Source organism: Somniosus microcephalus, chromosome 11 (genome assembly GCF_052327205.1).
Source record: "Somniosus microcephalus isolate GS21.2 chromosome 11, FLI_Smic_1.0, whole genome shotgun sequence".
Classification (NCBI taxonomy): Eukaryota; Metazoa; Chordata; class Chondrichthyes; order Squaliformes; family Somniosidae; genus Somniosus; species Somniosus microcephalus.
Genome location: NC_140997.1, coordinates 6873244 through 6897220, shown reverse-complemented (window position 1 = coordinate 6897220; position 23977 = coordinate 6873244). Strand labels below are relative to the sequence as shown.

At 52.8% G+C, this 23977-nt stretch overlaps 1 protein-coding gene across 1 annotated transcript in view; it reads right to left on the bottom strand.

Moving 5' to 3' along the window:
- The window catches only part of LOC147110271 (epithelial sodium channel subunit beta-like), a 38923-nt gene extending 22939 nt beyond the window's left edge, over window positions 1–15984 (bottom strand). The window contains exons 1-3 of the mRNA XM_086000067.1: window positions 15888–15984; window positions 8384–8704; window positions 5513–5786 (exon numbers count right to left, since the gene is read on the bottom strand). Coding sequence (XP_085856193.1) covers window positions 5513–5786; window positions 8384–8703 — 594 coding nt within the window. The 5' untranslated portion in view covers window position 8704; window positions 15888–15984. The remainder of the gene's footprint in view (window positions 1–5512; window positions 5787–8383; window positions 8705–15887) is intronic.
- Between the last annotated feature and the right edge of the window lie 7993 nt (window positions 15985–23977).

Genomic DNA, 23977 nt, shown 5'->3' with positions numbered 1-23977 from the left:
ATCGTACCTACACTGTGCACACTGCACCCGTCGTACCCACACTGTGCCCACTGCACCCGTCGTACCTACACTGTGCACACTGCACCCGTCGTACCTACACTGTGCCCACTGTACTCGTCGTACCCACACTGTGCACACTGCACCCATCATACCGACACTGTGCACACTGCACCCGTCGTACCTACACTGTGCCCACTGTACTCGTCGTACCCACACTGTGCACACTGCACCCGTCGTACCTACACTGTGCACACTGCACCCGTCGTACCTACACTGTGCACACTGCACCCGTCGTACCTACACTGTGCACACTGCACCCCTCGTACCTACACTGTGCACACTGCACCCGTCGTACCCACACTGTGCCCACTGCACCCGTCGTACCTACACTGTGCACACTGCACCCGTCGTACCTACACTGTGCACACTGCACCCGTCGTACCCACACTGTGCACACTGCACCCGTCGTACCTACACTGTGCACACTGCACCCGTCGTACCTACACTGTGCACACTGCACCCGTCGTACCTACACTGTGCACACTGCACCCATCGTACCCACACTGTGCCCACTGCACCCGTCGTACCTACACTGTGCACACTGCACCCATCGTACCCACACTGTGCACACTGCACCCATCGTACCCACACTGTGCACACTGCACCCATCGTACCCACACTGTGCACACTGCACCCGTCGTACCTACACTGTGCACACTGCACCTGTCGTACCAACACTGTGCACACTGCACCCATCGTACCCACACTGTGCCCACTGCACCCGTCGTACCCACACTGTGCCCACTGCACCCGTCGTACCTACACTGTGCACACTGCACCCATCGTACCTACACTGTGCCCACTGCACCCATCGTACCGACACTGTGCCCACTGCACCCATCATACCTACACTGTGCACACTGCACCCGTCATACCTACACTGTGCACACTGCACCCATCGTACCCACACTGTGCACACTGCACCCATCGTACCTACACTGTGCATACTGCACTCATCGTACCTACACTGTGCACACTGCACCCATCGTACCCACACTGTGCACACTGCACCCATCGTACCTACACTGTGCATACTGCACTCATCGTACCTACACTGTGCCCACTGCACCCGTCGTACCTACACTGTGCACACTGCACCCGTCGTACCTACACTGTGCCCACTGCACCCATCGTACCTACACTGTGCACACTGCACCCGTCGTACCCACACTGTGCCCACTGCACCTGTCGTACCTACACTGTGCACACTGCACCCGTCGTACCCACACTGTGCACACTGCACCCGTCGTACCCACACTGTGCACACTGCACCCGTCGTACCTACACTGTGCCCACTGCACCCGTCGTACCTACACTGTGCCCACTGCACCCGTCGTACCTACACTGTGCCCACTGCACCCGTCGTACCTACACTGTGCCCACTGCACCCGTCGTACCCACACTGTGCCCACTGCACCCGTCGTACCCACACTGTGCACACTGCACCCGTCGTACCTACACTGTGCCCACTGCACCCGTCGTACCTACACTGTGCCCACTGCACCCGTCGTACCTACACTGTGCCCACTGCACCCGTCGTACCTACACTGTGCCCACTGCACCCATCGTACCTACACTGTGCCCACTGCACCCGTCGTACCTACACTGTGCACACTGCACCCGTCGTACCTACACTGTGCCCACTGCACCCGTCGTACCTACACTGTGCACACTGCACCCGTCGTACCGACACTGTGCACACTGCACCCGTCGTACCTACACTGTGCACACTGCACCCGTCGTACCTACACTGTGCACACTGCACCCGTCGTACCTACACTGTGCCCACTGCACCCGTCGTACCTACACTGTGCACACTGCACCCGTCGTACCTACACTGTGCACACTGCACCCGTCGTACCTACACTGTGCCCACTGCACCCATCGTACCTACACTGTGCACACTGCACCCATCGTACCTACACTGTGCACACTGCACCCGTCGTACCCACACTGTGCCCACTGCACCCGTCGTACCTACACTGTGCACACTGCACCCGTCGTACCTACACTGTGCCCACTGCACCCGTCGTACCTACACTGTGCACACTGCACCCGTCGTACCCACACTGTGCCCACTGCACCCGTCGTACCTACACTGTGCACACTGCACCCGTCGTACCTACACTGTGCCCACTGCACTCATCGTACCTACACTGTGCACACTGCACCCGTCGTACCCACACTGTGCCCACTGCACCCGTCGTACCTACACTGTGCACACTGCACCCATCGTACCTACACTGTGCACACTGCACCCGTCGTACCCACACTGTGCCCACTGCACCCGTCGTACCTACACTGTGCACACTGCACCCGTCGTACCTACACTGTGCCCACTGCACTCATCGTACCTACACTGTGCACACTGCACCCGTCGTACCCACACTGTGCCCACTGCACCCGTCGTACCTACACTGTGCACACTGCACCCATCGTACCCACACTGTGCCCACTGCACCCGTCGTACCCACACTGTTCACACTGCACCCATCGTATCTACACTGTGCACACTGCACCCATCGTACCTACCCTGTGCCCACTGCACCCATCGTACCTACACTGTGCCCACTGCACCCATCGTACCTACACTGTGCCCACTGCACCCGTCGTACCTACACTGTGCCCACTGCACCCGTCGTACCTACACTGTGCCCACTGCACCCATCGTACCTACACTGTGCACACTGCACTCATCGTACCTACACTGTGCCCACTGCACCCGTCGTACCTACACTGTGCACACTGCACTCCTCGTACCCACACTGTGCCCACTGCACCCGTCGTACCCACACTGTGCCCACTGCACCCGTCGTACCTACACTGTGCACACTGCACCCGTCGTACCCACACTGTGCCCACTGCACCCGTCGTACCTACACTGTGCACACTGCACCCGTCGTACCGACACTGTGCACACTGCACCCGTCGTACCTATACTGTGCCCACTGCACCCGTCGTACCTACACTGTGCCCACTGCACCCGTCGTACCGACACTGTGCACACTGCACCCGTCGTACCGACACTGTGCACACTGCACCCGTCGTCCCTACACTGTGCACACTGCACCCGTCGTACCTACGCTGTGCCCACTGCACCCGTCGTACCTACACTGTGCCCACTGCACCCGTCGTACCTACCCTGTGCCCACTGCACCCGTCGTACCTACACTGTGCCCACTGCACCCATCGTACCTACACTGTGCCCACTGCACCCATCGTACCTACTGTGCCCACTGCACCCGTCGTATCTACACTGTGCACACTGCACCCGTCGTACCGACACTGTGCACACTGCACCCGTTGTACCTACACTGTGCACACTGCACCCGTCGTACCTACACTGTGCACACTGCACCCGTCGTACCTACACTGTGCCCACTGCACCCGTCGTACCTACACTGTGCACACTGCACCCATCGTACCTACACTGTGCACACTGCACCCGTCGTACCTACACTGTGCCCACTGCACCCATCGTACCTACACTGTGCACACTGCACCCATCGTACCTACACTGTGCACACTGCACCCGTCGTACCCACACTGTGCCCACTGCACCCGTCGTACCTACACTGTGCCCACTGCACCCGTCGTACCTACACTGTGCACACTGCACCCGTCGTACCTACACTGTGCACACTGCACTCATCGTACCTACACTGTGCCCACTGCACCCGTCGTACCTACACTGTGCACACTGCACTCCTCGTACCCACACTGTGCCCACTGCACCCGTCGTACCCACACTGTGCCCACTGCACCCGTCGTACCTACACTGTGCACACTGCACCCGTCGTACCCACACTGTGCCCACTGCACCCGTCGTACCTACACTGTGCACACTGCACCCGTCGTACCGACACTTTGCACACTGCACCCGTTGTACCTACACTGTGCACACTGCACCCGTCGTACCTATACTGTGCCCACTGCACCCGTCGTACCTACACTGTGCCCACTGCACCCGTCGTACCGACACTGTGCACACTGCACCCGTCGTACCGACACTGTGCACACTGCACCCGTCGTCCCTACACTGTGCACACTGCACCCGTCGTACCTACGCTGTGCCCACTGCACCCGTCGTACCTACGCTGTGCCCACTGCACCCGTCGTACCTACACTGTGCCCACTGCACCCGTCGTACCTACACTGTGCCCACTGCACCCGTCGTACCTACACTGTGCCCACTGCACCCATCGTACCTACACTGTGCCCACTGCACCCGTCGTACCTACACTGTGCACACTGCACCCGTCGTACCGACACTGTGCACACTGCACCCGTCGTACCTACACTGTGCACACTGCACCCGTCGTACCTACACTGTGCACACTGCACCCGTCGTACCTACACTGTGCCCACTGCACCCGTCGTACCTACACTGTGCACACTGCACCCATCGTACCTACACTGTGCACACTGCACCCGTCGTACCTACACTGTGCCCACTGCACCCATCGTACCTACACTGTGCACACTGCACCCGTCGTACCCACACTGTGCCCACTGCACCCGTCGTACCTACACTGTGCACACTGCACCCGTCGTACCTACACTGTGCCCACTGCACCCGTCGTATCTACACTGTGCACACTGCACCCGTCGTACCCACACTGTGCACACTGCACCCATCGTACCTACACTGTGCCCACTGCACCCGTCGTACCTACACTGTGCCCACTGCACTCATCGTACCTACACTGTGCACACTGCACCCGTCGTACCCACACTGTGCCCACTGCACCCGTCGTACCTACACTGTGCACACTGCACCCGTCGTACCTACACTGTGCCCACTGCACCCCTCGTACCTACACTGTGCACACTGCACCCGTCGTACCTACACTGTGCCCACTGCACCCGTCGTACCTACACTATGCACACTGCACCCGTCGTACCTACACTGTGTCCACTGCACCCATCGTACCTACACTGTGCACACTGCACCCGTCGTACCTACACTGTGCCCACTGCACCCGTCGTACCCACACTGTGCACACTGCACCCGTCGTACCTACACTGTGCACACTGCACCCGTCGTACCTGCACTGTGCACACTGCACCCGTCGTACCTACACTGTGCCCACTGCACCCGTCGTACCTACACTGTGCCCACTGCACCCGTCGTACCTACACTGTGCACACTGCACTCATTGTACCTGCACTGTGCACACTACGCACTATACAAGCACCACTCATACTGTACATACTCATTTTAACACAATGTATGCACACACTGCACTCACCAATACTGCACTAATACTGCTTGAAATGCTGCAAACACGTGCACACCCACATAGGCACACACACATGTGCGCACACACACAGGCACACGCACACACACATGTACACACACACAGGCACACACGTGCACACACATGCAGGCACGCGCACACAGACACACACGTGCGCGCACACACACACACATTGCAGTGCCTTTACTCACCAGTTGCAGTGCCACCTTGTAGCCCCTTGCCCGTGACCTCTTCTGTGTTGGTGAGTGGGTTTGACTTTGAGCCGGTCCCAGGACGTGCAGAACCCTCTCCTCCCCCTGCTCACCCTCCTCAATGATCACCAACGATGCTACCTTGCTCCAGTTAGTCTGTGATTGCGGGAGGTCCCCGGGAATGGTTCCGTTCTGGTTGTAAATATAAATCCGTTCCAGTGCAAGTTTGGCAAACCCATCCAGATGCTGCAACAGCTCCTTGGACCTTGTGTACCTGAAACAGGGAACAGGCCATGTGAACACCACGGACCAGGAGATCCTACCACAGCTTGCTCTCCAGCTGGGGAAGAAACCGACAGTCCCTCAGGATTATCGGAACAGGAGGAGGCCATACAGCCTCTCAAGCTTGTTCCGCCATTCAATTAAATTATGGCTGGTCTGTAACTCCACTTACCCGCCTTAGCTCCTGAGGAAGGGTTTTGATCCGATCGGGAGAAACGGTTTCCAGTGACAGGAGGGTCGGTAACCAGAGGACACAGATTGAAGAGAATTGGCCAAAGAACCAGAGGGGAGATGAGGAGAATTTACGCAGCGAGTTGTTGTGATCTGGAATATATATTAATGATCTAGACGAGGGAACTAGATGTAATATCTCCAAGTTTGCAGACGACACAAAGCTGGGTGGGCGTGTGTGCTGTGAGGAGGATGCCGAGAAACTCCAGTATGATTTGGACAGGTTGGGTGATTGGGCAGAAACATGGCAGATGCAGTATAACGTGGATAAATGTGAGGTTATCCACTTTGGTGCCAAAAACAGGAAGGCAGATTATTATCTGAACGGCAATAGATTGGGAGAAGGGGAAGTGCAATGAGACCTGGGTGTCCTTGTGCACCAGTCGTTGAAGGTAAGCATGCCGGTGCAGCAGGTGGTTAAGAAGGCAGATGGTATGTTGGCCTTCGTAGTGAGAGGGTTTGAGTACAGGAACAAGGATGTCTTGCTGCAGTTGTACAGGGCCTTGGTGAGACCACATCTTGAGTATTGTGTGCAGTTTTGGTCACCTTATCTGAGGAAGGATGTTCTTGCCATGGAAGGAGTGCAGCGAAGATTCACCACTGATACCTGGGATGGCAGGAATGACGTATGAGGAGAGATTGGATCGATTGGGCTTGTACTCGCTGGAGTTTAGAAGAATGAGAGGGGATCTCATCGAAACTTATAAAATTCTAACAGGACTAGACAGACTAGATGCTGGAAGGATGTTCCCGATGGCGGGGGAGTCCAGAACCAGGGGTCACAATCTAAGGATAAGGGGTAAGCCATTTAGGACAGAAATGAGGAGGAATTTCTTCACCCAGAGAGTGGTGAACCAGTGGAATTCTCTACCACAGAAGGCAGTAGAGGCCAATTCATTAAATATATTCAAGAAGGAGTTGGATATATTTCTCAAGGGATCAAGGGGTATGGGGAGAAGGCAGGGACAGGGTACTGAATTTGGATGATCAGCCATGATCGCATTAAATGGTGGAGCAGGCTCGAGGGGCCGAATGGCCTACTCCTGCTCCTATCTTCTATGTTTGTTTCTATGGAATGCGCTGCCTGAAAAGGCGGTGGAAGCAGATTCAATAATAACTTAAAAAGGGGAATTGGGTAAATACTGGAAGGGGAGAAATGTGCAGGGCTCTGGGGAAAGAGCAGGGGGGAGTGGGACTAATTGGAGAGTTCTTCCAAAGAGCCGGCACAGGGTCGATGGGCCGAATGGCCCCCCCGTGCTGTATCCCTTGATACCCTTACTCAACAAAAAGCTATCAAACTCAGCCCGGAAAGCTCCAATTGACCCCCAGCTTCCACAGCCTTTTGGGGCAGAGAGTTCTGGATTTCCACTCCCCTTTGTGTGGAGGAATGTTTCCTGATTTCATTCCTGAACGGCCCGGCTCTAATTTCACCCATTTTCCCAAGTGCCAATTTTTGATTGGGCGAGTCTAGACAGAGAGTTGGTGCAGGTTTCAGATCACAGGAAAAGCTGATAATGTTCTCACCCGATGTCCTCTCGGGTGTGTTTTCCACCGGGAGTCAATGGGCCGTGATCAGGAAGCAGGAATCTTGCCCGATTAACCCCTCGCTGGCCTGCGGGCACTGAGGCCAATGGCAATGGTCCAATCACTGCCACCCGGCTGAGGCCTGGTCACTCAGCACAGGCGGGAGACGGGTGGGGGGGAGACGGGTGGGGGGAGACGGGCGGGGGGGAGACGGGCGGGGGGGAGACGGGCGGGGGGGAGACGGGCGGGGGGAGACGGGCGGGGGGGAGACGGGCGGGGGGGAGACGGGCGGGGGGAGACGGGCGTGGGGGAGACGGGCGGGGGGAGACGGGCGGGGGGAGACGGGCGGGGGGGAGACGGGCGGGGGGGAGACGGGCGGGGGGAGACGGGCGGGGGGAGACGGGCGGGGGGGAGACGGGCGGTGGGAGACGGGCGGGGGAGACGGGCGGGGGGAGACGGGCAGGGGGGAGACGGGCGGGGGTGATGGGCAGGGGGGAGACGGGCAGGGGGGAGACGGGCGGGGGGAGACGGGCGGGGGAGACGGGCAGGGGGGAGACGGGCAGGGGGGAGACGGGCGGGGGGAGACGGGCGGGGGGGAGACGGGCGGGGGGGAGACGGGCGGGGGAGACGGGCAGGGGGGAGACGGGCAGGGGGGAGACGGGCGGGGGGAGACGAGCGGGGGGAGACGGGCAGGGGGGGAGACAGGCGGGGGGAGACGGGCGGGGGGAGACGGGCGTGGGGAGACGGGCAGGGGGGAGACGGGAGACGGGCGGGGGGAGACAGGTGGGGGCGAGGGGAGCCCCTGGGTGAAATATTCCGACAGCGCGGTTTTACCTGAAAGGGTTGGTGTTGCAGACAGTGACGGCGGGGAACTCCATCGCTCTGAATCCAGTCCACAGGTTGACACTGACCTCCCAGGCCAGGTAGCTCTGGATCAGGATCCCCCACTGCCAACAGACCAGCCCCGTGAATACCAGAGTCAGCACGAACCACACCAGCCGTTTCTTGGGCCCCTCGGTCACAATGCGCTTGGGCCCGTGTGTGTTGGTGTTCTCACAGTACCAGACCAGGAGCCCAGTGTAGGTGTAACCTGGTCCTTTCTGCAGCCGGTGCAGTGCGCGGGTGAAATATTGCCGCACCTTCAGACAAGCCATCCTGCTGGGCACAGTGGGAAAGATCGGGTCATTCAGGTTCTCACAGTCACAATGCTTCACTTTACTGAGCACATAAACCAAGTTCATAATCTCAAACTAATCCCACTGCCCCGCTCTCTCCCCATAGCCCTGTATCAATCCCAAACTAATCCCACTGCCCCGCTCTCTCCCCATAGCCCTGTATCAATCCCAAACTAATCCCACTGCCCCGCTCACTCCCCATAGCCCTGTATCAATCCCAAACTAATCCCACTGCTCCGCTCTCTCCCCATAGCCCTATCAATCCCAAACTAATCCCACTGCTCCGCTCTCTCCCCATAGCCCTGTATCAATCCCAAACTAATCCCACTGCCCCGCTCACTCCCCATAGCCCTGTATCAATCCCAAACTAATCCCACTGCCCCGCTCTCTCCCCATAGCCCTGTATCAATCCCAAACTAATCCCACTGCTCCGCTCTCTCCCCATAGCCCTATCAATCCCAAACTAATCCCACTGCTCCGCTCTCTCCCCATAGCCCTGTATCAATCCCAAACTAATCCCACTGCCCCGCTCTCTCCCCATAGCCCTATCAATCCCAAACTAATCCCACTGCCCCGCTCTCTCGCCATAGCCCTGTATCAATCCCAAACTAATCCCACTGCCCCGCTCACTCCCCATAGCCCTGTATCAATCCCAAACTAATCCCACTGCCCCGCTCTCTCCCCATAGCCCTGTATCAATCCCAAACTAATCCCACTGCTCCGCTCTCTCCCCATAGCCCTATCAATCCCAAACTAATCCCACTGCTCCGCTCTCTCCCCATAGCCCTGTATCAATCCCAAACTAATCCCACTGCCCCGCTCTCTCCCCATAGCCCTGTATCAATCCCAAACTAATCCCACTGCCCCGCTCGATCCCCATAGACCTGTATCAATCCCAAACTAATCCCACTGCCCCGCTCTCTCCCACAGCCCTGTATCAATCCCAAACTAATCCCACTGCCCCACTCTCTCCACATAGCCCTGTATCAATCCCAAGCTAATCCCACTGCTCCACTCTCTCCCCATAGCCCTGTATCAATCCCAAACTAATCCCACTGCCCCGCTCTCTCCCCATAGACCTGTATCAATCCCAAACTAATCCCACTGCCCCGCTCTCTCCCCATAGTCCTGTATCAATCCCAAACTAATCCCACTGCTCCACTCTCTCCACATAGCCCTGTATCAATCCCAAACTAATCCCACTGCCGCGCTCTCCCCATAGCCCTGTATCAATCCCTAAGTAATCCCACTGCCCCGCTCTCTCCCCATAGCCCTGTATCAACCCCAAACTAATCCCACTGCCCCGCTCTCTCCCCATAGCCCTGTATCAATCCCAAACTAATCCCACTGCCCCACTCTCTCCCCATAGCCCTGTATCAATCCCAAACTAATCCCACTGCTCCACTCTCTCCCCATAGCCCTGTATCAATCCCAAACTAATCCCACTGCTCCACTCTCTCCCCATAGCCCTGTATCAATCCCAAACTAATCCCACTGCCCCGCTCTCTCCTCATAGCCCTATCAATCCCAAACTAATCCCACTGCTCCACTCTCTCCCCATAGCCCTGTATCAATCCCAAACTAATCCCACTGCTCCGCTCTCTCCCCATAGCCCTATCAATCCCAAACTAATCCCACTGCTCCGCTCTCTCCCCATAGCCCTGTATCAATCCCAAACTAATCCCACTGCCCCGCTCTCTCCCCATAGCCCTGTATCAATCCCAAACTAATCCCACTGCCCCGCTCTCTCCCCATAGACCTGTATCAATCCCAAACTAATCCCACTGCCCCGCTCTCTCCCCATAGTCCTGTGTCAATCCCAAACTAATCCCACTGCCCCGCTCTCTCCCCATAGCCCTGTATCAATCCCCAAACTAATCCCACTGCCCCGCTCTCTCCCATAGCCCTGTATCAATCCCAAACTAATCCCACAGTCCCGCGCTCTCCCCATAGCCCTGTATCAATCCCAAACTAATCCCACTGCCCCGCTCTCTCGCCATAGCCCTGTATCAATCCCAAACTAATCCCACTGCCCCGCTCACTCCCCATAGCCCTGTATCAATCCCAAACTAATCCCACTGCCCCGCTCTCTCCCCATAGCCCTGTATCAATCCCAAACTAATCCCACTGCTCCGCTCTCTCCCCATAGCCCTATCAATCCCAAACTAATCCCACTGCTCCGCTCTCTCCCCATAGCCCTGTATCAATCCCAAACTAATCCCACTGCCCCGCTCTCTCCCCATAGCCCTGTATCAATCCCAAACTAATCCCACTGCCCCGCTCGATCCCCATAGACCTGTATCAATCCCAAACTAATCCCACTGCCCCGCTCTCTCCCACAGCCCTGTATCAATCCCAAACTAATCCCACTGCCCCACTCTCTCCACATAGCCCTGTATCAATCCCAAGCTAATCCCACTGCTCCACTCTCTCCCCATAGCCCTGTATCAATCCCAACCTAATCCCACTGCCCCGCTCTCTCCCCATAGACCTGTATCAATCCCAAACTAATCCCACTGCCCCGCTCTCTCCCCATAGTCCTGTATCAATCCCAAACTAATCCCACTGCCCCACTCTCTCCCCATAGCCCTGTATCAATCCCAAACTAATCCCACTGCCCCACTCTCTCCACATAGCCCTGTATCAATCCCAAACTAATCCCACTGCCGCGCTCTCCCCCTAGCCCTGTATCAATCCCTAAGTAATCCCACTGCCCCGCTCTCTCCCCATAGCCCTGTATCAACCCCAAACTAATCCCACTGCCCCGCTCTCTCCCCATAGCCCTGTATCAATCCCAAACTAATCCCACTGCCCCACTCTCTCCCCATAGCCCTGTATCAATCCCAAACTAATCCCACTGCTCCACTCTCTCCCCATAGCCCTGTATCAATCCCAAACTAATCCCACTGCTCCACTCTCTCCCCATAGCCCTGTATCAATCCCAAACTAATCCCACTGCCCCGCTCTCTCCTCATAGCCCTGTATCAATCCCAAACTAATCCCACTGCTCCGCTCTCTCCCCATAGCCCTATCAATCCCAAACTAATCCCACTGCTCCGCTCTCTCCCCATAGCCCTGTATCAATCCCAAACTAATCCCACTGCCCCGCTCTCTCCCCATAGCCCTGTATCAATCCCAAACTAATCCCACTGCCCCGCTCTCTCCCCATAGACCTGTATCAATCCCAAACTAATCCCACTGCCCCGCTCTCTCCCCATAGTCCTGTGTCAATCCCAAACTAATCCCACTGCCCCGCTCTCTCCCCATAGCCCTGTATCAATCCCCAAACTAATCCCACTGCCCCGCTCTCTCCCATAGCCCTGTATCAATCCCAAACTAATCCCACAGTCCCGCGCTCTCCCCATAGCCCTGTATCAATCCCAAACTAATCCCACTGCCCCGCTCTCTCGCCATAGCCCTGTATCAATCCCAAACTAATCCCACTGCCCCGCTCACTCCCCATAGCCCTGTATCAATCCCAAACTAATCCCACTGCCCCGCTCTCTCCCCATAGCCCTGTATCAATCCCAAACTAATCCCACTGCTCCGCTCTCTCCCCATAGCCCTATCAATCCCAAACTAATCCCACTGCTCCGCTCTCTCCCCATAGCCCTGTATCAATCCCAAACTGATCCCACTGCCCCGCTCTCTCCCCATAGCCCTGTATCAATCCCAAACTAATCCCACTGCCCCGCTCGATCCCCATAGACCTGTATCAATCCCAAACTAATCCCACTGCCCCGCTCTCTCCCACAGCCCTGTATCAATCCCAAACTAATCCCACTGCCCCACTCTCTCCACATAGCCCTGTATCAATCCCAAGCTAATCCCACTGCTCCACTCTCTCCCCATAGCCCTGTATCAATCCCAAACTAATCCCACTGCCCCGCTCTCTCCCCATAGACCTGTATCAATCCCAAACTAATCCCACTGCCCCGCTCTCTCCCCATAGTCCTGTATCAATCCCAAACTAATCCCACTGCCCCACTCTCTCCCCATAGCCCTGTATCAATCCCAAACTAATCCCACTGCCCCACTCTCTCCACATAGCCCTGTATCAATCCCAAACTAATCCCACTGCCGCGCTCTCCCCCTAGCCCTGTATCAATCCCTAAGTAATCCCACTGCCCCGCTCTCTCCCCATAGCCCTGTATCAACCCCAAACTAATCCCACTGCCCCGCTCTCTCCCCATAGCCCTGTATCAATCCCAAACTAATCCCACTGCCCCACTCTCTCCCCATAGCCCTGTATCAATCCCAAACTAATCCCACTGCTCCACTCTCTCCCCATAGCCCTGTATCAATCCCAAACTAATCCCACTGCTCCACTCTCTCCCCATAGCCCTGTATCAATCCCAAACTAATCCCACTGCCCCGCTCTCTCCTCATAGCCCTGTATCAATCCCAAACTAATCCCACTGCTCCGCTCTCTCCCCATAGCCCTATCAATCCCAAACTAATCCCACTGCTCCGCTCTCTCCCCATAGCCCTGTATCAATCCCAAACTAATCCCACTGCCCCGCTCTCTCCCCATAGCCCTGTATCAATCCCAAACTAATCCCACTGCCCCGCTCTCTCCCCATAGACCTGTATCAATCCCAAACTAATCCCACTGCCCCGCTCTCTCCCCATAGTCCTGTGTCAATCCCAAACTAATCCCACTGCCCCGCTCTCTCCCCATAGCCCTGTATCAATCCCCAAACTAATCCCACTGCCCCGCTCTCTCCCATAGCCCTGTATCAATCCCAAACTAATCCCACTGCCCCACTCTCTCCCCATAACCCTGTATCAATCCCAAACTAATCCCACTGCTCCACTCTCTCCCCATAGCCCTGCATCAATCCCAAACTAATCCCACTGCCCCGCTCTCTCCCCATAGCCCTGTATCAATCCCAAACTAATCCCACTGCTCCGCTCTCTCCCCATAGCCCTGTATCAATCCCAAACAAATCCCACTGCTCCGCTCTCTCCCCATAGCCCTGTATCAATCCCAAACTAATCCCACTGCCCCGCTCTCTCCCCATAGCCCTGTATCAATCCCCAAACTAATCCCACTGCCCCGCTCTCTCCCATAGCCCTGTATCAATCCCAAACTAATCCCACTGCCCCACTCTCTCCCCATAGCCCTGTATCAATCCCAAACTAATCCCACTGCTCCACTCTCTCCCCATAGCCCTGCATCAATCCCAAACTAATCCCACTGCCCCGCTCTCTCCCCATAGCCCTGTATCAATCCCAAACTAATCCCACTGCCCCGCTCCCTCCCCATAGACCTGTATCAATCCCAAACTAATCCCACTGCCCTGCTCTCTCCCCATAGACCTGTATCAATCCCAAACTAATCCCACTGCCCCGCTCTCTCCCCATAGTCCTGTATCAATCCCAAACTAATCCCACTGCCCCACTCTCTCCCCATAGCCCTGTATCAATCCCAAACTAATCCCACTGCCCCACTCTCTCCACATAGCCCTATATCAATCCCAAACTAATCCCACTGCCGCGCTCTCCCCATAGCCCTGTATCAATCCCAAAGTAATCCCACTGCCCCGCTCTCTCCCCATAGCCCTGTATCAATCCCAAACTAATCCCACTGCCCCGCTCTCTCCCCATAGCCCTGTATCAATCCCAAACTAATCCCACTGCCCCACTCTCTCCCCATAGCCCTGTATCAATCCCAAACTAATCCCACTGCCCCGCTCCCTCCCCATAGCCCTGTATCAATCTCAAACTAATCACACTGCCCCGCTCTCTCCCATAGCCCTGTATCAATCCCAAACTAATCCCACTGACCCACTCTCTCCCCATAGCCCTGTATCAATCCCAAACTAATCCCACTGACCCACTCTCTCCATAGCCCTGTATCAATCCGAAACTAATGCTGCTGCCCTGTTCTCTCCCCATAGCCCTGTATCAATCTTTGTTTGAAATATTTATCCAACGTTCCCTATAAACTTTGCTCTCTCCCTGTGTTAAACATCTCCCGCTGTAACAATCTGTGTCAGGAAGTTGTTCCTAATCTCTCTCCTTACTCTGAGTGAGTCCTCACTCACTTCCCAACCACAGGGAATGTTCTTTTCTGATTCACTCTATGGAAACAACATCATGATTTTAACCAGCTCGGTTAAACCTCCCCCCAGCTCTCTCCGCTCCAGTATCTCAAGTCTCTGCCCAGAGCTCGAGTTTCTGGCTTGATTCATACTCCCGGTCTAGTTCCCCTCCAGTTGTGTTGAGTGTCTGGGAGGTTGGTTTGACCGCTTGATTTGTGGTGTGGTTAAATCTGGAGTGGGATGGGATGGAATGGGATGGGATGGAGTGGGATGGGCGAGTGTTTAACCTCCCGGCTCCTCGAATCCCGTTCGTTCGGGAGCCGAGAGCGGGACACTGGCGGGGTGGTCTTTGATTGCGGGAGAATCGCTCAGTGCTCCGGCCAGTCACCCTCCTGTCCCCGGGGAGCCGCAGCACTCGCGGCCGCTGCAGGAGCTCCCAGCCCCGGACAGGGCGGACAGGGCGAGCCGCTGAACCTTCCCGCCGGCAATCAGGCTCCTGGAGCCGGATACTCGCACTCATCCCCCCGGGCACAAAGAACTCGCCTGTTGAACATTTTAGAAACACTACAAATCCATAAAATGTCTAAAAACACAGCTATAAGATACAATTAAAACATTTACACAATTTCCATACTTTAGTATAACAAATGAGCTTTATACATTTAACATTTCAGTGCAATATATAATGATAAAAGTAAATTTATAATCATGCAATTTCTAAGGAATTTGTGGTGTATTTAACAAACCCAGCAGAGATGCATTTATTTGCAGTTGATGCGAGTATTTGTTGAATATTGGCAGATGTTTGCTCAGGTTTTTGAGTTTTTTATGAGCAGTTTTTTAAAACTAAATATTAATGTTAATCATTTTATGGATTTTTGATTTGAAAATTCTGCTTGATCGCAATTGGAAATTCTCTGTTTTACCCAAACTGGTCCGGGTTCAATCACAGAGAATCTCGCCGCCAGACACAGGCGGGTCCTGTAAATAATCTTCATTCTCAACCCACGGAGTCGCCCCACAACCTCGTCCCAAAACACCAGACACAAACCCAGCAGACCCGGGAGGGGGAGAGGGATAGGGAGAGAGGGAGGGAGGGAGGGAGACCAGCCTCACCTGCTCTGCTCCAGTCTGTGGACCGGCGCCGGATGAACAACTCCAACCAAACCCGGCTCATCAGCGTGACCCTGTCAGCAAGTCACCCAGAACAAACTGCTGCTACTCTCACTCACTCTCACACACACACTCACTCTCACTCTCACTCACTCACTCTCACACACACTCTCTCACACTCACTCACTCTCACTCACTCACACACACTCTCTCGCACTCACTCACTCTCACTCACTCACACACACTCTCTCACACTCACTCTCTCACACTCACACACACTCACTCTCTCACACTCACTCTCACACTCACACACAATTCACAATCACACTCTCTCACACTCACTCTCTCACACACTCTCACACTCACTCTCACACTCTCACACACACTCTCTCACACTCACTCTCACACACACTCTCACACTCACTCTCTCACACTCACTCTCACACTCACACACAATTCACAATCACACTCTCTCACACTCACTCTCTCACACTCACTCTCACACACACTCTCTCACACTCACTCTCACACACACTCTCTCACACTCACTCTCACACACACTCTCACACACACTCTCTCACACTCACTCTCACACACACTCTCTCACACTCACTCTCTCACACTCACTCTCACACACACTCTCACACTCACTCTCACACACACTCTCTCACACTCACTCTCACACACACTCTCACTCACTCACTCACACTCTCTCACACTCACTCTCTCACACTCACTCTCACACACACTCTCACACTCACTCTCACACTCACTCTCTCACACTCACTCTCACACACTCTCTCACACTCACTCTCTCACACTCACTCTCACTCACTCACTCACACACACACTCTCTCACACTCACTCTCTCACACACTCACACTCACTCACTCTCACACACACTCTCACTCACTCTCACACACACTCTCTCACACTCACTCTCACACACACTCACACTCACTCACACACACTCACTCACTCACTCTCTCACTCTCACACTCACTGTCTCTCTCACTCACTCACTCACACACACTCAATTCAATTTTTTCAATTCAAATCGCTTTATTGGCATGACAAGGTACATCTTATGTTGCCAAAGCATCGAAAAATATTCATGTTTGTACACAAAAATACAGATCTATCCATACAGTGTATAAACAGATATATCCCTGAGTGTATAAATATACATTCATATAATTTGTATATACTCTTTTCTTATATTTAGTGGCTGTCCCTCTGTTTATGGCAAGCTGTAACATAGTGTGCCGCTAAGGTTACACAATTTCTCTCTTCCCCTAGTAGGTATGGGAGTTTTTGGTCGTCATTCAAATTTCTGAATTCCGGGCATATTTTTGTGAATTTTGGGTAGAAATTCTCCCTTATGCCCTGATATTTTCCACAAGCTGTGAGGAAGTGCATCTCTGTCTCCACCACTCCCTGACTGCAGTGGGAGCATATCCTGTCCTCTCTTGGTAGCCGGGTCTGCCTGTGTCTACCTTTTTCAATCGCCAGGCTATGTTCACTAAGTCTGTACATTGTCAAGGTTCTTCTCAGTTTGCTATCCTTTACCATGGTCAGGTAATCAGCCATGTTGTATTGTCTGTTTAGGGCCAAGTAGCAATTGAGTTTGCTTTGGGTTTTTCTTGTTTCTGTCCAATATGACAGATATTTTTCCTTTTGCTTAGCGACGATTGTGTTGGGTCGGATTCTTTGTGTTACGCTGTCACTGTCCTGGGGCTGGTTATTGTTAGTAGTGTTAGTAGTTACTTCACTGAGTCCCAGGACTAGTTGACTGAGGGTATTCTTCTTTATGGTCCTCTCTTGGCATTTCAGGGCTTCGTAATGATAGCATTGGGGGTTGCTCATTTCTAAGTGTTTCCAAAATTTGGTGGCTCTTTTTTGGATAGTGATTATTAATGGATATTGGCCTAGTTCTGCCCTGCATGCATTGTTTACAGTTTTCCTTTGAGTCCGGAGGATACTTTTACAGAATTCTGCATGCAGGATCTCAATTGGGTGTTTGTCCCATTTTGCAAATTCTTGTTGTGTTAGCGGTCCCCACGCCTCACTGCCATAGAGTGCAATTGGTTCAATTACTGATTTAAAAATTTTGAGCCAAATGCTAATTGGGATTTCTATTTGGATTGATTTTTAATGGCATAGAAAGCCCTTCTTGCTTTTTCTTTCAGTTCATTCACAGCCAGGTGAAAATTTCCCGTAGAACTGATTTTTAAGCCCAAGTATGTGTAGTTAGTGATTTGTTCAATTTTGGTTGTTCCTAGTGTGAAATTTGTTTTGGGTCCCTGATGTCTGGATCTTTGCTGGAACACAAGGACTTTGGTTTTTTGGGAATTTATTGTCAGGGCCCAGGTCTGGCAGAGCGACTCCAGCAGATCCAGGTTCTGCTGTAGACCCTCCTTAGTTGGTGACAGCAGAACCAGGTCATCTGCATAGAGGAGGAATTTAACCTTGGATTCATATAGGGTGAGGCCGGGTGCTGTAGATTGTTCAAGTAGTTTTGCCAGTTCATTTATGTAAATATTAAAGAGTGTCGGTGAGATGGGCGTCACCCCCCGCCCCTGTGGGAAGTATTTTGTTTGTTTGTCTCCAATTTTAACTGCACATTTGTTGTTTGTATAAATTGATTTAATTACATCATATGTTTTTCCCCCTACCCCGCTTTCGATAAGTTTCAGGAATAAACCGTCGTGCCAGATGGAATCGAAAGCCTTCTGGAAATCTATAAAGCATGCGTAGATTTTGCTTTTGTTTTGATGAACGTGTTTGTCAATTAGGGTCTGTAGGATGAAGATATGATCTGATGTTCTATAGTTTGGCAGGAATCCAATTTGGCTTTTACTCAAGACATTGTGCTCCTCAAGGAAGTTTATAAGTCTTTTGTTTATGATACTACAGAATACCTTCCCCAGGTTACTGTTTACACAGATGCCTCGATAGTTATTTGGGTCGACTTTGTCCCCACTTCTGTATATGGGCGTTATGAGTCCTTTGTTCCAGATATCAGGGAAGTAACCGACACTCAGAACCAAGTTGAAGAGTTTTAGGATAGCCAGTTTCATTTTATCGTCTGTGTGTTTAATCATCTCGCTTAGTATGCCGTCTGCACCGCAAGCTTTTCCTGGTCGCAGGTCCTTGAGTTTTTCAACTAGTTCTTTTTCTGTTATTATGGAGTCTAGCGGGTTTTGGTTATCTTTTATGGCCATTTCGAGCTTTTCCAGGTTTTTGCATATTTGGTGTTGCTCTGACCTTAGTGTGTTTTTCTGGTATAATTTTTCAAAGTGGTTTTCCCATGTGTCTCCATTTTGAATGGCCAATTCGTCGTGTTGTTTTTTGTGTAATGTATTCCAGTTGTCCCAGAAACAATTGGAATCAATGGATTCCTCAATGGAGCTGAGTGTATTCTTAATATACTGCTCTTTTTTGGTTCTGAGTGTGTTTCTGTATTGTGTTAGTGTCTGACAATAAGTAAGGCGTGATTCCTCATTTTCTGGCTGTCTGTGTTTTTGGTTTGATATTTTTCTAAGTTTTTTCCTCATGTTATGGCAATCTGGGTCAAACCATTTTTCATAGTTTTTTGTTTTGGGTTTGTTCTTGCGAGCTTTCAAGTTTGACCTTGTTGCCAAATTATCAAAAATATTGTTTAGGTTATTCACGCCTTCTTTATTGTGAGTGTATATGTTATCCAGAAAGGTGTCCAATAGAGCTTGAGTTGATTCATTGCTAATTGCTTTCTGGTATTTTTCCGTGCTGTTTTTGGCCCATCTGTACGATTATTTGGTGTTGTACAGCTTACTGGGTTGTGTTTCTGTGTTGGTTGTTTCTGTCTTTTTAAGATACATAGTAATTTGACTGTGGTCTGACAGTGTTGTTTGTGGTTTGACTGTGAATGCTCTGAAAGAGGATGGGTCCAAATCCGTAATCATATAGTCTACGGTGCTACAGCCAAGAGGTGAGCAATAGGTCGATCTTCCTAGGAGGTCTCCCATGAACCTACCATTGACAATGTACAGACCCAGGCTTCGACAGAGCTGCAGGAGCTGTTTTCCGTTGGTATTTGTCTGCTTGTCGCAGTTATGCCTGTATGGATGGGAAGGGATATCGAAGTGGTTATTCCCGAATATGTAATTGTTTCCCTGATTATTGGTGAAGTCTGGTTCTTCGCCAGTTCTTGAGTTGAGGTCACCACAGATCAACACGTTCCCCTGGGCCTGGAATTGGATAATCTCCCTCTCTATGTTGGAGAAGGTGTCCTCTTTAAAGTACGGGGATTCCAATAGGGGGATATAGAGTGCGCAAATGAAAACATCTTGGGGGTTAGAGATAATCCCCCTCTCAATTTTGAGCCACATGTGGTTTTCGCCCTTTTTTATAAATTTGATGCAATTCTTAAGCTCTGTTTTATACCAAATCAGTATGCCTCCGGAGTCTCTGCCTTGGGTTACTCCTGGCAATTTATTGGAGGGGACCACCAGCTCTGTGTACCCTTGGGGACGGCCAGTGTGTCCTTCTCCTCTTTACCAAGTTTCCTGTAAAATGATGATATCCAGATCTTTAGTTTCATCTATGAACTCTGGGGTCCTACTCTTCACGTCGAGCACTGAAGAGCGTAGACCTTGGATATTCCAGGTCGAAATATATAAGGATTTCATGTTAAGTTTGATCTTTTACTATGATAGGTTAAGGAATGATATGTGTTTGTCGTGTCTAAATGGGGGAGAAAAAGATCATCTCAATTGTCTATAAACGCTAATACTACTTGGTTACAATTCATTCTAGTAATTAGTCCTTGATTTTTTAATTTTTTTTTCATTTTCTGATGCATAAGGCAGAAGTAGATGCTGCTGCCGTCTGCTTAGTGTCTCTTAATGGATTGTCTCTGCCTGAGGTATTGCGTACGCCCTGTGCATCTCTCCCTCTGTCTGGCTGGGGGCGGTCCTGTTCCCCTATAGGACAGGAGTGGTGCAGGTCTGAAATTGTTGTTCTGCATGGGGATCCTCTCTGGTCCTGGTTGGTGTGGTGATGGTCTCTGTAGTAGTCCTGGTATGTACCCCGCTGATCTCTGGTGGTCGGGGGGGGGGTCCTCCTGGAGTCTGGGTATGGACCCGGTTAAAAGCGACGTCCTTCAGGGCTTTAGCAAAGATCGATATTCGTTTCTTGTGGATGTGGACGCGGTCGTGAAGACATTCCTCATCGAGGGTGGGGTGTTGGGCCAGGTGCACGTTGTGTTTTAATTCACAGTCTCTTGCTATGCTGGCATTTATCTCACGAATTGTTTTGTTGTTAAAGTCTGTTCTCGGCAATATTGTGGAAACAGTGATTCTAGTGTTTGGGAATGTATTGCTTGCCTTCTCAATCACTGCTCTGAGCGATGTTGCTACCCCTTTCTGCTGGGCCTTTAGGTCATTTGTGCCAGTGTGTATTATTATGTGTTGGGGGGAGCCTAATCGGGCTTTGGTCAGCCATTCCAGGGCTCTGTCTGTTGTTGGGCACCGGATCTTTTTTACTATATGTCTAGGGAAGAGCTTTTTCTCCCATAGAAATTTCCCATTTGAGTCTATGAGTATTACGATGTCAGCCTTGTTGGTGTTTACTGTCTGGTGGCTTTCGCCTGAACTCATAGGGTGTGTGTTGGGCTGGGGTGGTCGTGTCTGGTGTGTGCGCTCCTCTTGTGAGCGGCTCGCTTGTGGTCCCACAGTGGTGGGGGAAGACTGAGCTTCAGTATGCTGGTCGGTCTGTGTGGCACCCCTTGTATTGTGTGTCTGCTGCTGTTGTTCAGTGTGGGAGTGCAGCTGTTCAGTCGGGCTCTGTATTGTCTTATCTCTAGCCTCTGGCTGCTGGTCTAATGGTGCTAACTCTCCTCTATGGCTCTCTTTGTTTTCCTGCAGCTCTTTCACCTGATTCCCAAGTAGATTCACCTGATTCTCAAGTAGATTCAGCTCTCTCCTGTATCTCTCCCTCTCTTGCTTTTGTTCATGTTTCAGTTTAAGGACCTCCTCTCTAAGTTTAACCAGCTCTGTCTCCAACTGGTTAAATTTATCCTTTAGTTGTATCTGGCTGTGTGATCCCAGGGTGTGTGTCCGGTCGGCGCTGGAGGGCTCACTCACTTCTTGGCTAGGCTGCTCTTCTCTTGGTGAGCTGGAAGTGGTAGGGGGAGTATGTGTGGCTTCCTCCCTGGTAATTACGCTGGGGTTAGTCAGCTGTACCATGTGGCTGTGGGGCCCCGGGGTGAGTGTCTGGTTAGAACTGTGTGGCTCGTTCACCTCCTGACCAGGCTGATTTACTCCTGCTGAGTTGTCAATGGTGGGGGGAGTGCGAGTCGCTTTTCTCCTGTTAGCCACTCTGGGGCTGTTCCTTCCCCTCTCAGTTATTTCTTTCAGTGTCTCGAAGGCCGTTTCAAAGCCGTCGAGGTTGCCTTGCACCAATATTGTTCCGTTATTGTACATGTTGACAGTCGTGGTTGCACTGTCCGGGTCCCCTGGTTTCTTAATGTTCAGTTTGGACCCATTAGCGGTTCTTTCCTGCTTAACCCTGGTATAGTGTGATTTTATTGCTCTGATCCAAGCCGCTGACTGGTCTGAGTAAAAAATGAGATTACACTTTTTCCCAGTGCTGTACCAGTCAGCAAAAAGAGTTTCTGGTTTTTCTCTCAGCTGCTTCTGCTTGATCGATTTTTTAGCATTTTTTTTGGTGTTGGGGGAATCTGGAAGAGTTTGCTCTCAGCGTGCCTCGGGAGCTGCTGTGGCTCCTCCGATTCGCTCATTTTTAGTATTGTTGAGGTAGAAATTATTGTTGACTTTAGAATAAGCTTTTCTGGGGCCCCGGGTTTGGTGTTTCCCTCTCCCGGCTCGCGAACTTTCCCAGGCCCCGGACTCGCTCGCTCTCCAGGCCCTACCCAGGCCCCGTACTCACTGTCCTGGTCTGCGTCTGGGATTTGCTGTTTCCCGGTGTCTCCCGGCTGCTCCCCTCCCCCTCAGAGGTCTCTGGGCCTCTGTCTTGGCCCGGCTCCTCGGGCCTTCCCCTGGCTTCAGGCTCCCTCCCCAGGACCCGTACTCGCTGTCTGCGTCTGGGAGCTGCTGCCTTATGGTGCCTTTGGGCTGCTCCCCTCTCCCTCAGAGGTCTCCAGGCCTCTGTCTCGGCCTGGCTCTTCGGGCCTTTCCCGGACTTCTGACTTAGTGTCCCGGCCGCCGCTCCGGCTGTGTCCCGGCCGCCGCTCGGGCTCTGTGTGTGGCCGCCGCTCAGCTGTGTCCTGGCCGCCACTCGGGCTCTGTGTGTGGCCACCACTCGGGCTCTGTGTGCGGCCGCCACTCGGGCTCTGTGTGCGGCCGCTGCTCCGGCTGTGTCCCGGCCGCCGCTCACTCACTCACTCACTCACACACACTCTCTCACTCTCACACTCTCACTCTCACTCTCACTCTCACTCTCTCTCACTCTCACTCTCACTCTCTCGCTAAGTCTCACTCTCACTCTCACTCTCTCTCACTCTCACTCTCACTCTCTCGCTCACTTTCACTCTCACTCTCACTCACTCACTCACACACACTTACTCACACTCACTCACTATCACTCACTCACACTCACACACACTCACTCACTCTCACTCACACACACTCACATCACACACTCATTCTCACTCACACACATACACATAACTGCCAGTCTGGGCCTGCGACAGGTGGTGTGAGAATCAACACGAGGGAAAAACCTACTTGACCTCGTCCTCACCAATCTACCTGTCGCAGATGCGTCTGTCCATGACAGTATTGGTAGCAGTGACCACCGCACAGTCATAGTGGAGACGAAGTCCCGTCTTCACACTGAGGACACCCTCCATTGTGTTGTGTGGCACTACCACTGTGCTAAATGGGATAGATTCAGAACAGATCTAGCAGCTCAAAACTGGGCATCCATGAGGCACGGTGGGTCATCAGCAGCAGCAGAATTGTATTACGCCACAATCTGTAACCTCATGGCCTGGCATATCCCTCACTCTACCATTACCATCAAGCCAGGGGACCAACCCTGGTTCAATAAGGGGTGTAGAAGAGCATGCCAGGAGCAGCACCAGGCGTACC